The sequence below is a fragment of the Tasmannia lanceolata genome, unplaced genomic scaffold (assembly GCF_043159265.1).
Source record: "Tasmannia lanceolata isolate RefF3 unplaced genomic scaffold, GAP_Taslan_0.1 ptg000006l, whole genome shotgun sequence".
Classification (NCBI taxonomy): domain Eukaryota; kingdom Viridiplantae; phylum Streptophyta; class Magnoliopsida; order Canellales; family Winteraceae; genus Tasmannia; species Tasmannia lanceolata.
In genome coordinates, this window is record NW_027518683.1 from 43,002,675 (window position 1) to 43,016,450 (window position 13,776).

Below are 13,776 nucleotides of genomic sequence, written 5' to 3' on the forward strand. Positions count from 1 at the left end.
AATCGCTTTCTTCCCTTTTTACCCCCAAACGGTCGTAAATGACCCTATCCTATAAATTCCCCGTTAAAGACCAACTAAAAAACATTTTACAAGATCATTAACTCATCTTTAAGAGCTTTTACTTTCTAATCAAGGGTTCTTCACCAAATCCTCTTTGAACTTGACTATTGCATTTACTCATTGACAAGAGGAACTCCTTAGGCTTGATTTTTGTAATCTTTTGGAGTGATTGTGAGCTATATCATTGTAATACTTGCCTACAGGAGGCTTAGAGAGAGTTTTCATTCTTTTCTTCAACTGTGTAATGCAAAGAGGGTTTGTTCCCTGGAAGGTGGTGAAGGTGATTGTACGGCTTGGGATCCGGCTGTAGTGGAGATCCGTTTTAGTGGAGAAAATCCCAAGGAAGACAAAATTTGGGTAGTGGAGTAGGTCCTTGAGGTTAAGGGACCGAACCACTCTAAATCATTGTGTCATCTCTCTCTCTCTCTCTCTCTCTCTCTCTCTCTCTCTCTCTCTCTCTCTCTCTCTCTCTCTCTCTCTCTCTGTGTTACTTGGTGATCGGTAACATCTTCCTTGTCTTTTACTTTTAATTTAATTTTAACAAGGGTTAGGATAATTTAGGATTAATTTTTTAATAACCCAATTCACCCCCCCCCCCCCACACTCTCTTGGGTTGCCCTTTGGGATTTCAATGGTCATGGAGTAATACAAACTTACAAAGTGCGCAAATAATAGATACAGACTCCTGTCCAACACCCATAGCTAGCTCGTCACACCTTCGTTGGCTACCATGTATGCCTCAGAATTTCCTTCCCAAATAATACATCTGAACAAGACATCCATCGACACACAACTCTAAAATCGTCCCAATTGGATCCTTGAACCTCCAAAAGCAATCATATAAACTAACCCATCTAGTCATGGTCAGAGCACCGCCTTTACTACATACAAACCTTGGAAATAAGCCGACTAATACCAGACCCTACCTCAAAGAGAAGACTTCTGATTCTAGGGGTGCAACTCGGGTCGGTTCAACCAAAACCCGACGGGTTCAACCCGAATTTGGGTTGGGTTGGGTTAAGCTTTTCGCAAATCGGGTTGGGTTAGGGTTGGGAAAAATCAACCCGAATTAAAAATCGGGTTGGGTTGGGTTGGGTTGGGGTGTCGGGCAACCCGACCCAACTCAACCCGAATTTGAAATTTGAAATTCCCATTTAGTAATGAAGTTAATTCCGACATATACATATGATCCTAATTTATATTAATATTACTGTATTCCATCTGAAGAAGTTTTGTATGTGTTTTTCTTTTTCAACATTGAAATAGTCTCCACAGTCCACAATGGACGGTTTGGATAATCCTATGGTGCGGGCCATTCCTTACTTTAATAAAGTGGGGAGTGTGATCATCAAAATATAGTAGTGCGGATAACATTTCCCTTTGTTAATTGTTAGTCCCTGTTTGTTTTGGATTTTGAGAACCGATTGTGAGTCAAAAACTGATTATTGGTGACCACTATTGGTTCTCAAAATCCCAAAAAAACCCGGCTTGAGTTGAGGTGGTCAACTATTGGTACCATATCAAATCGGGTCAACCCGACCCAACCCAACCAGAGTTGGAAATAGGGTTGGGTCGGGTTGAACCCAGCCGGGTTGGAAATCGGGTTGGGTTGGAAAAATGGGTTCCTCGGGTTGGGTCGGGTTCAATGTTACCTGGAACGTGGTTCGTTCCGGTACATGGTACGGGAACGGGTACGGGGTACGATGGTAGCCCAATACGTGGTACGATGAGGATATGCTATGTTGGTTCGCTATTCGGGGTCGCGATCAGTTTGGAGCACTGATTCGGACTTGCACTCTCTCTCTCTCTCTCTACACACATACATATATATAATTTCATATATTTTACAAGAATATCATTCCATAGTACACACTACATACATTTAAGACACAAAATATAAAAATCTCATTTATGTCATACATATTTTTTCATAAAGAAAGTTCCCGTTGGAATATATGAATATCCTTCCATAATCCATACTACATCCATTTAATAAAAAAAATATAAAAACCTCACGTATGCCCTACATTTTTTTCAAAAAGAAAGCTCTAGTTCCAATCTACCCCAAAATTTATAAAATCTGTAGCTCTCTCTCCATCTCTCCCTTAGTCTATATGCATCTCTCTTTTTCTCTCCCGTGGGTCGTCATTTTTGGCGATCCGGGTCGCTAGTGAACTACGTTTGGGATCGTGCGACCCCGGATCGCGGGTCGGAGGGCGGAAGGTGAATCCGGTAACTATGGTCGGGTTGGCCTCAACCCGACCCGTGTTGCACCCCTATCTGATTCACTTGAATCTTTCCCGGAAAAGGACCATAATAAGCCATTTATACTCCCTAAGCCCTATAAAGAGCTCTACTACTCTCGCCGATCCTGCGTTTCAATAGAAAATCCATCAATGTTTGGAGTAAACTTATTAAATGAAGGTGGTTTCCAAAAAAATTTCCACCATATTATTCTCTGTTTTGAAATTATTTTAAAAAAATCCAAATAGTGTCTGAAATCCTCTTTAAAGCCTCAGATTCTTATGGATAAAAAAAAGATTATGCGACGTGTGAGTTTTTTCCTTTAATGCAGGCAGTCTTTTAACACTAAAAAATTGGTGGCCAAGCTCCTTCCAGATAGACCAAAGTGTAGCCAAAGAGCATATATACCAAAGAACTTTACCATTAGGCATGAATGGCCAAAGACACAACCTTCTAGTAGTGCTAATAAAGAAGCCCGAAACACACAGTTTATACCAAATAGAGACAAAATGAAGAACAATCTGTGTAATAGGACAATGAAGATGGGTTACAAGAGGTTGATTAAAAATGAGTCAGATAGAATTATTGTGGTACGACATTATTCAGTGGTATAAACACATGTAAACGTAACTTCTCAAAGCTAAAAGGAACTGTTAAGAGACATTTAGGGGCCGTTTGGATACACGGATTTTTTAATCCAGGTTTTTAGTTTGAAAACAGTTTAAAAGATGGTTCATGATCAAGCTACTGCATGCTGTCCAAGCAACATTTCTTGGATTTTAAGAAAGAAAACCAGGTTTTAGAAACCTCTCCCCCATCATGAGATTTCTAAAACCTGGTTTTCTTACTTAAAATCCAAGAAACACTGCCAGGACAGCATACAACAGCCAGATCATGAACCCTGTTTTACACTGTTTTCAAATTAAAAACCTGGATTCTAAAATCCACGTATACAAACGGCCCTTAGCATTCCTAAGGATGAGAGGATATCAAGATATCAAGATACGAAAAGAAAACTATGCAACACAGAAATACATCAAAGGGTCATTAAAGACCTATTAGAGGAGAAAAGGGGGCCCAACTAGTGACATCATGCTGGCATCAGCACAAGTCATTGTTGACATCAGCAAAGAGCTCACATGTGATCAAAGATGAGTGAATATCCCCTATACCCTTGCCATATTTGTGTAAAGAATTTTTTGGATATTTTTTCTGGAGTTCTCTAAGTTTGTTAATATGGGTTTTAGAGGTTTCCTGTTTGAGATAAAAACCTTGCTTTTGTGCCTTAGTGTGATTAGGAACGTGTTGGCAACAGCTCGAGTTATTCGATTTTCTCCCTCCTTGATGTTTTTTGTTTCTGTTTCTTTCTTGTATTTAAGTCGTCCTTCTCGGTCGGCTTTGTATATTCTTTTCCTCTATCGATGATTCAAGAAAAAAAAAAAAAAAAGTACAGAATGAAAACTAGAACAAAGACAAACTTTCTTTTTTGATGGGTAAAAGACAAACTTACTTGTATCTGACCACCCTGTCCACTAACCATATCGATCATTTTAATATAAGAGCCCTCTTCAACTGGCTCATAGACCTGGAGAAGAAGCATGAATAATTTAATATCAATCTAAATTACATAACAAAGTTAAGGAAACCTATTAACCTAATACCAAAAGAAACAGTAATGTAATTAAAGTTGGACCTTTTCATAATTGGCTAGGCGTGTTTTGAAATCCTGTAATCCAGCTTTAAAATCTGGCCTAAGAAATAGTATCCAGTGTCATGTTAGACATTATAGATGAAGATGAAAGAATATTGGCTATAGTGTAAAAAGATAAAAGCTGATAACTCACTCTTCTGCGTAGTCGGGACTTTGTTGAATTTTAAGGCGTATGTTTCTTTCAATAATGCGCTCATCATTACATAATGTTTCCAAAAATATAATCTGAAATGAATATTAAACATTTATGTGTCAGGACACTACACTCCACAATGTATCAGTCCGCCAGTCCAAGACATCAGTCAAATATGAAATTATACACCTAGCATACAAAGATAATGGTAACCAACAAGACAGATAACACTTGATGGAGACGAGAATTTAATTCTAAATGCACCAAACTTAAATGCAAAGGAAGGGGTGGCACTTATTATGCTTCTAAAAATTCGCTTAAGTGATACGCTAACATGCGCTGGGGCTCATATAAGCAAAAGAAATGGGAGTGTTAACAAAAACAATGTTCAGCAAAAAAAACAAAAATGTTTTCCTTTCCACCATATTCCATTGAATAATGTTTAAGCTGTCTTGCATAGTAGACTGCTTGAAAAAATATTAAACATTTTGTGTCAAGATAAATAAAATGCTAATAATCCAAATAAAATGCTAATAGAAAATAACACATGTCCAATAATCTAATAGAAAGAAATAAATCTAACGGTTGCTAAGATGACTTAATCACATCACTTCATGGGGAGACAACTTTGTTTCATGGGCTTATGTAGTTTGTGTGAATTGGTGTTGATTTGCTAGGAAAGCTATGTTCTATGTGGTCTAAGGTATTCTCTATCATGAGGTGTAGTGATTTGTGAGAACTGTTGTGCTCTTTCTCGTTAGCAGAGTTTGGATGCTAAGCATTTCCTAGTAGGCCATTGTGCTTCAGCTGAACTGCTACATCAGCTTGTGGGATGCTAATTCCTTGTAACAGCTCTATTCTGAAGGTTGCTATACTTCAGAACCTGTTGTGTCGTATGGACTGTAAGGCATCAGTAAGCTATTGTGCATTTGTGTGGATTGTTATGTTGTCACGTGCATTTTGTAGCCCTAAGTTATCAATTTCCATTTGTTTCGGTCGAGAAAGCCAAAACGTTGCGTTCCATTCCGAAAAATGGAACAAAAACTCATTTTGTTCCGTTTCGGAAAGAATTTCGTTCCATTTCATCTATTTCATTCCGTTTCATCCCTGTTTCTGCCTAAACACTCTGTCTTTTGAAAAAATTATAGTTTCACGGCTTTCGCCCCTCTTTTTGGGTTTTACCCTAATTTATAGCTGTTTTGACCGTTTAAAAGGCATTTGAAGGGTATTTTCCATCTTTTTCCTCCCCAAACATGAATAAACCAAAATAAACTTACCTAAACTAAACGAGGAAATGGTTTGTGAGCAGCTGCTCAGATAAGCTTATTTGAGCAGAGCTCACAAACCATTTGGGTGGGGTGGCGTTGGGGGGGGGGGGGGGGGGCACATTTTTGGTGGGGGGATCCAAAGCATTCATTTGGAAGGCCCTTCCATGGATAGGGTGTGTACCAAAAATCAGCCCTATAGGATCATCCTAACCCAATCAAAGGTGGAGGGGAAAATGGACAGACACTGTGTGTCTATGTTTCTGCCCATTTTTCCCCTCCACAAATGGCAGGGTTAGGATGATCCTATAGGGCTGATTTTTTGTACACACCCTATCCATGGAAGGGCCTTCCAAATGAATGCTTTGGATCCCCCCAAAAATGTGGCCCCCCTATGGTTTGTGAGCTCTGCTCAGATAAGCTTATCTGAGCAGCTGCTCACAAACCATTTCCTCAAACTACACACACACACACACACACATCTAAACCTCATTAATTTTCTTTCTTTTAATAATGTATTTTAAAAAAATTAATTTTTAAGTAATAAAATGTCTTTTTTTTTTATCTAAAGAATTAGGATGATTGTGTTGTCCCGTGTGCACTATGGAACTAGCATGTGCACTATGGAACTTACATGTGCAATTCATAAGCATGTTTATCAATGAAGATACAATAAGAACGCCATTGCATCAACATTTTCTTCTTCCTTAATGTTCTCATCTTTTGCGAGGCATGGAGTTTAGCAATGAAAAAGGCTCTTGAAGGCACTCTTAGACCCACAAGTATCTTCCTCATAGATGTGGGCTTCGAGTAGTACTAGCGAAACCATTGCGCCAAACGTCACCCAACATTATCTATCCGCAGAGCAAGAGCAACTATAACAACAAGTGGAGACATTGACACACAAGTTAGCACTTAGCACTGCTTGAAGCGCACATCCATCATCCATGAGGTAGATACTTATGGATCTGAGAGTACGTTGGAGAGCCCTTTTTATGGCCAAGCTCCATGCTAAGGATCACAAAATATGAGAACAATAAGGAAGAAGAAAAGGTTCATGCAACGCCGTTGTTACGACGTCTTCATTGATAAGCAATTAGATTTGGAAGATAATGGCCTAAACTCGAGGTCGAGTGTCAAGACTCTCTTCACAAGTGATGTTCCAAAAATTTACTTTAATCAAATCTATCTTTTTCTTTCCTCATGTCATTACATTATATTGATGGCCAAATCTCAAAAAAAAAAAAAAAAAAAAGAAACAAGAAAAGAAACGTACAGTTGTTTTAGTTTACACAACTTCTTACATGATTAAGAACTTTCCAACAACAGTAATGCAACAGTTAATAGAAACTATCTAAGAATAGTGAACATCTAATAGAAACTATCTGATTAGTGATAATGTAACAGCTTATAGAAAATTTCTACCTAATAACTAGCATGCACAATGCATGTAATGAATTTGCAATTCATAAGCATGTGCTCTTGCATCACTTTGTATGGTTTGTTATAGAGTCACTGTGTGATTTGTGATATAGCCTTCATCTAGATTGTTGTGTGATCATCTTGTGGATTATTGTGCAGCCTTTGAGCTGGTTATTGTTGAGTGTGATACACTATTTCTGTGTAGCTGCTTCATGTAGGCTCATGTGTGGCCTACAAGTGCACTGCTAGTTAGACTGCTATACAAGGATTTAAATGTCGGTTTAATTTCAGCCGAAATCATGTAAAACACTAAAACCTTGATAAAAATTTGGTTTTTTTTTTTTTTAAATTTCCACCAAAATAGATAAAATTTCGGTGAAAATTTCGGCGATTTTGGTGGAAATTTCAGTGGAAATTTTGTAAATAAGGTTGAAAAATGAAATTTCAGCGAAATCCTGTATTTTTTTTATTCAATGTACCTTCGGTGTCAGTCCAAACCGACACCAAAATATTTCAGCCAAAATTTCGGATTTCGGCCTAAATTTAAAACTATGCTACTATGTACCCTCGGGGGGATGTCTGCATATTCATGTGAACTGTTCTGTTGTGGGTTTTGTTTTCATGTGGGTCGTGCTGCATTCTTGAAGATTGTGATGCCGTGCTATCCTAGTACTTCACAAAGGAGCATTAGTTGTTGGAATATGAAGCAGTAAAGAGTCAGGGGGAGACCTGAGCAATGGTAAAATATGTGCAAAATTTCAAGTGCCCATACATGGTCAAGAGTGGATGTGTTTCAGTTAAGTGGTGTTTTTTCCAACATTTTAAATTTCGGCCGAAATACCTAAATTTCGGATTTCAGTTGGGACCGAAACCGAACTACACAAAACCCGAAATTTCGGAAAAATGAATCTTTTTCACAATATTACTAATTTACCTAATTTTCAGCTGAAATTTCGAATTAAAACAGTAATTCATTTTTTCCCGAATTTCGGCTGAAACCGAAATTTAAAACCTTGGTTTGTTCCAACTTCCAAGCTACGCACAGATGGTATCCATGCTTCAGCTTGGTGTGTGTGTGTGTGCGCGCGTGCGGGGGGGGGGATTGTGGTGGTTGTTGAAGAACTTGAGCTAGACAGAACCCAATACACCGACAAAATTTATTAGGTTCATTATAGTTAGTATCTCATGCTAATTAGTGTTAGTTTTATGTAAATTACTAAATTTGATAGGATCAATCACTAGGATGGCCCTAGTAGCATTTTTGTAATTATGTTTAAATGAATATTATAAATCGAGGTTGCACTCCTTTTTCTTAACATAATGTAGTGTTGATATCAGTCAAAAAACGTAGAGTCATCACATCAACTTACACTACAAAGTTCAAACTAATCTGAAACCCGAGAATTAACAAGCTCCGTCATCATATCATTCATGTTAAAGTATAAAAGATAAATAACGCCTTTCTCCACAGGCTTAAGCTTTTGGAGAAGTTGGTAAGTTAACATGGTATCAGAGCCAAAGGTCACGAGTTCAAACCTCCCGGATAGCAAAAATCCACATGCGATGGTCGGCCCAAAGTGGGACCATATTTGCCACGTGTTTGCCAAGTGGGCCACACGTGCGGGGGAGTGTTAAAGTATAAAAGATAAATAACGCCTTTCTCCAACAGCTTAAGTTTTTGGAGAAGTTGGTAAGTTAACATGGTATCAGAGCCAAAGGTCTCGAGTTCAAACCTCCCGGATAGCAAAAATCCATATGCGATGGTCGGCCCAAAGTGGGAACACATGTGCCACGTGTTTTCCAAGTGGGCCACATGTGCGGGGGAGTGTTAAAGTATAAAAGATAAATAACGCCTTTCTCCACAAGCTTAAGGTTTTGGAGAAGTTGGTAAGTTAACAATTCAAAACATGCTAAAATCAATGGAAAACTCTCCATCCATCTTAGCTATCATGCCATGCAGATGTTCAGCAAAATACCTTGCATTTACCTTCAGCCATTTTCATGAGCATATTCCTTCGTTTTCGGGTGCTGTTTGTCGCATCAAATATACCCACCTATGATATAATAAGATTTTTAAAGTAAAAATTTGAGATGAAATTAGAAGGCTAAAGCTCTGAAACTTTACCTGGCCACCATCTTGCATCCAGGATAACATATCAACCATTGCCAGGGCTGCGACCTATTAGCATGGGATATACTTACTATGAGCAAATCATAGAAGATTAATGTGATTAAAACAAGAAAATCTTGACAAACATTAAAATGGAATCTAAATCACTAGTTATAAACAGAGTCATTAAGTTAATTCAATGCTACACAAGACGACAGAACAACAGAAAATGAAAAAATATGCTCACTGAATGATCAAAACCTATGGAACAAGGCATTCCACTGTCCACATAATATTCACCTCATTGCGTGCCTCAATGCCTTCTGGATTGTCGGCACGAAAAAAGTCAGCAGACTGCACACAAAGATTTCCAGCATATATAAGCCCTCAGTTAAAGTAAAAACTTGCTAAAAAGGAAAAAGCAGATTGAAATCTTCATAACTGGAAAACAGAGAACTTCAGGAGAAACTACAGTGATAAAATGGACAAGGGATAAACACTGCTGAGCTAAATAAATGTTACGCAAATACAGAACACAAGAAAATGAATCCAAAGCAAAGAATCCACACTTGCATTTGGCTTCTGATATTGTTTATACGATCTATGGAGCATTTTCTACATTAAATTAGACACAATTAAATAAAGTCAGACCAACTTTGCAGACAAAACCTCCCCCACTTCGCCAAACACCGGAATATATTGTGGCCTGAGAATACTCCTGAAGGCATTAAAGACATGCAAGCACTTAACTGTCCTATGTCGACACGGAACCAGTATGTCAATTCCTTCACGGGCATTGACTCAAAGGCCACCTCAAACAAGGTGGAAATTTATATTCTAAGAAGCATCATATTTGAACTGGATTGTGGTGCAAATGTGTATTGGACACATCACCTGTCAAATCATTCACAGGTCTATCCATCCAGTGAGTCGCACAATAGCTACTGCACAAAAACACATCAATCGGACAATCCTAACCATCAGATAGGTCGCCTTCAAAGGAATGGCCAAGAATTATCATGACCAGCTGACTAGTATTGCCCAATCAAGATAATTTATGAGAACTGGAAATCCAGGTTGAGGCCCAACAGATTGACAGTCAAGAATGATGGTCTGGCTGCACGTGTATTATTGAACTCATTTACACCATAATGAGGTGGACTTGATACAAATATCGTCAGTGAAATTTCAATTTTATTGTTCATTCTTCGATGTGGTATGATAGTGCATAAATGACTACAAATAAAGGAAAACTTAGAACAATATACAAGAGACTGAGCTAAAATAGGGCATAACAAGTCCCCTACCAGAAATGAAAAGATGATAGCATAAACTACATAGTAACAATATAACCATACAAAGACATGAAGGGAAATCTATAGGTAGAAAATATGATGTCACATAGAATACTATCTGAATCATGAATGTTGCAACCATGGTTTTAAATTTCGTCCGAAATACGAAATTTCGGATGGGACCGAAACCGAAATTTTGCGCAAATTTCAGCTTAAATTTCGAGAAATTCAAAATGTTTTAAAAAAATTAATATTTTTACTAATTTCAGCCAAAATTGCCGAAATTTCGGTAATTACGGCCTAAATTTCGTAAAAATTAATTAATTCTTTTTTTGGTACCAGATTTCGGCCGAAATTTCGGGATTTCAATCCCTGGTTGCAACCATGTGATGAAATGTGAAACCATTATGGAACAAAGAAAAGATATTATAAATTTTACCTGATTTACTCCATGCTTGAGGCGACGATACTGCATAACAAAGTTGGTGGCACAATCAAGAAACGAGAGTAACTTATCAGAAACGAGAGCAACTTATCAGAGAAATTTATAGCAGTGAAACATTATTCTGCACAATAGGAAGAGGTGTGGATATGATAAAGAAGGATTCACCTTGCCAACATTGAAATGTTTGGTTTCATGACCTAACCAGCGGAGATATCGTGTAAGCTTAGCTGCGGTAAAAGTCTTGCCCCGGGCTGGCAACCCAACCTGCAGCCCAAGCAAACAGTAAAAATCATCTCTTGGAGTAAGAGTGATGTGCTTAGAGGAAATCAGAAGTATAATATATCCTTTGATTTCCATTAAAAATAAAAGATGTGCGTCCAATATAGTCTTCAAACTACGAAAAAGATGTCAAGTGTTCGAATTGCTTCACCAAGTGCTCCATGAATGACAAGAAGTACTCTTGTGCATCTATGTCATTCAGGAACTGGGGGTATAACGGAGGTGGAAACCTGACAAATACCTGCCGCACCATGCAGAGTGCAACACACTCTCCCGGTTCTCATCTTCTACTATTCTTTGTTCAATTCAGATTTTAAGAAAATAAATTGTTGAAGCTGATTCCGCATGGGGAAGTGTTTCCCTTAAGCCTTCTTTCCCCTCCCTCCTATCAATTTTTTTCCTTTCAAGACCAAGAAAGCAGTTTCAAGATCACTTGCAACAAGTTTATTTTCATTTTTCCTTCCTTTTTTCTCTTTTTATGGTTTTTTACTCATTTGTATCATTACATTAGATTAATGATGTGGTGCTTGAGATTAAAACCCACACCATTAATCTCTTTTCTGACTTTAAATCTTGAGACCCCAGACTAAATAATAAGGTAATTATCTCAGCCACCAACTCTAGTGGGCTCGGAAAGCTTCCTTAACATAAAAATAGAAGAGTGAGTACAGTAGATATGTGAGAAGATAGAGGAGAGGAGCACAAAGAGGAGGAAATTGAGAGGAAACCAAGAACCTAATCAAGGTATGCGTTTTAGTCAGTGCATCCTTGAGTTGCTTCCATTTCTTAGTCACCAAAATCGCAGAATAAGGCTTCTCTTTCCCCATTTTTTACAACATTTCCATCTTCCCTTGGACCTTCTCCTCCATCCATCTCAGAGGAATCTCAGCTTTCTTTCACACAAGGCTAGAAAACTTCACATTCTTCTCCTTCAAAAAACACCCTACCTCAACCCACCAAACCTCCTTCCTCAATTTCATCTCCATAGTATCTTCCCATCAAATCCAGAGTGAAATCATCTCCCACAAACCCCCACAAAACAGCCTTTGAACCCCATTACTGTTCCAGCCTCTTTTTCCTCTGCTACCCCACAAAATAGCCTTTGAACCCCCCCCCCCCCGCCTTTCTGTTCTTTGAGATTGACCCATCATAGGAAAATAGACGCCAAACGTGGGTGGAGATTCGAAGATTGACCAAGGTTTTGAGCTCCAAATGTTTGGTGTTATAATTTTGTTGTGGGAACCGTTGGAAGATCTCGATTGCAGCAATTAGAGAGAGAGAGAGAGAGAGAGAGAGGGACTTTCCTTTTTGGTGACAATAGTCTCAATATTTTAGATCTTAAAATAATTTTAAAATTAATTACAATTGTGGTAAGCGGGAGAAGATTTCTCCACTCCATGTACCTTGCATTGATTGTGGGTGGAGATTCGGAGATCGACCCATCATAGGAAAATCGATGCCAAACGTGGGTGGAGATTCGGAGATTGACCAAGGTTTTGAGCTCCAAATGTTTGGTGTTAGAATTTTGTTGTGAGAAGATCTCGATTGCGGCAATGAGAGAGAGAGACTTTCCTTTTTGGTGACAATAGTCTCAATATTTTAGATCTTAAAATAATTTTAAAATTAATTACAATTGTGGTAACCGGGAGAAGAACTTTCCACTCCACGTGCCTTGCATTGATTGTTGGGTTCCAATGATCGGTTATACTCTCGGTTTCCTTATCATTTTCCTTTTGATTATAATCAGCATTTAAGTCTAACTAATCATGGTATCAAGATAATGCTAAACAACTATTCTAACATGCAACTAACTAATCAAGGGATAAAAACCATACAAGAAAATAAAATCGAGACGTTTCAAAAACACTTGAAAATTGGCATTCACAGCCCTATCGGTAGAAAGCGTAACCGATCAGTCGTGCTAGACCATGGATCGGCCATGGTGACTACCTATCGGTGCTGTGTCGGTTTTTCTGGATTTCAACCGGTTACAAGAAATAACTGATATTTTGGTTTAAAAATCATTATATAAACTCAAAAACATAAGATTAACAGTACGAGAGATTGAAAGCATAAACAAAACCAATCTCAAATCGTGAACCAAAATCTAGAAAAATCAAAAATATAAAAGATTGAGGAAATTAATCCCAAGTATATGAACTAAATCAAACATTATTATAAACCACCGCATGCACTCCAAACAAATAGAAATCCTAAGAACGCACTAAGCTACAAAAGAATAGAACAATACTACAAACTAACAAAGAACCTATTCATGCACTCTAAAAGAAAGCATTAAACTCTAACGGGAGAAGAAGGCTTGAGATTGAGTGTTCCTCAGTTATCCCTATTGAGAGAACCCAGAGACTTGATCACGAAAAGAAATATCTAATAGTAGTGAGCAATCGTTCCTATATCTTAGGGTTGTTGTGTTGTGTCAAGAGTTCTTCAAAGCACCTCCTTTTATAGAGTTTTGGGCCTAAAGGAAAATTATGTGAAGATGATTTTGAACTAAATCAATCTTTGAATCAATTAGGAAACCTTCTAAACAATTTTAGAAAAAAAAATATCAAGAAGTAAATGGCCAAACTTAAAGATTTAGAAGATAGAAATGTTTTTTATTAGAAATAAGGATTTGGATTAAAGATCGATTTAAGAATGAAAAAGTCCACTTCCTAGAGGTTGAATCAGTATGAGCAGTCTTTCCTATATCTTAGGGTTGTTGTGTTGTGTCAAGAGTTCTTCAAAGCACACCTCCTTTTATAGAGTTTTGGGCCTCAAGGAAAATGATTTGAAGACGATGTTGGAATAA

At 37.9% G+C, this 13,776-nt stretch overlaps 1 protein-coding gene across 2 annotated transcripts in view; it reads right to left on the minus strand.

Annotated features, from left to right (window-relative positions):
- LOC143880325 (6-phosphofructo-2-kinase/fructose-2,6-bisphosphatase-like) overlaps positions 1–13,776 on the minus strand; it is a 55,127-nt gene that overhangs the window by 33,071 nt on the left and 8,280 nt on the right. For both annotated transcript variants that reach the window (XM_077383209.1, XM_077383208.1), the window contains exons 7-14: positions 10,851–10,949; positions 10,680–10,709; positions 9,246–9,299; positions 8,961–9,014; positions 8,812–8,889; positions 4,149–4,240; positions 3,998–4,055; positions 3,815–3,889 (exon numbers count right to left, since the gene is read on the minus strand). In XM_077383209.1, the coding sequence (XP_077239324.1) occupies positions 3,815–3,889; positions 3,998–4,055; positions 4,149–4,240; positions 8,812–8,889; positions 8,961–9,014; positions 9,246–9,299; positions 10,680–10,709; positions 10,851–10,949 (540 nt within the window). The remainder of the gene's footprint in view (positions 1–3,814; positions 3,890–3,997; positions 4,056–4,148; positions 4,241–8,811; positions 8,890–8,960; positions 9,015–9,245; positions 9,300–10,679; positions 10,710–10,850; positions 10,950–13,776) is intronic.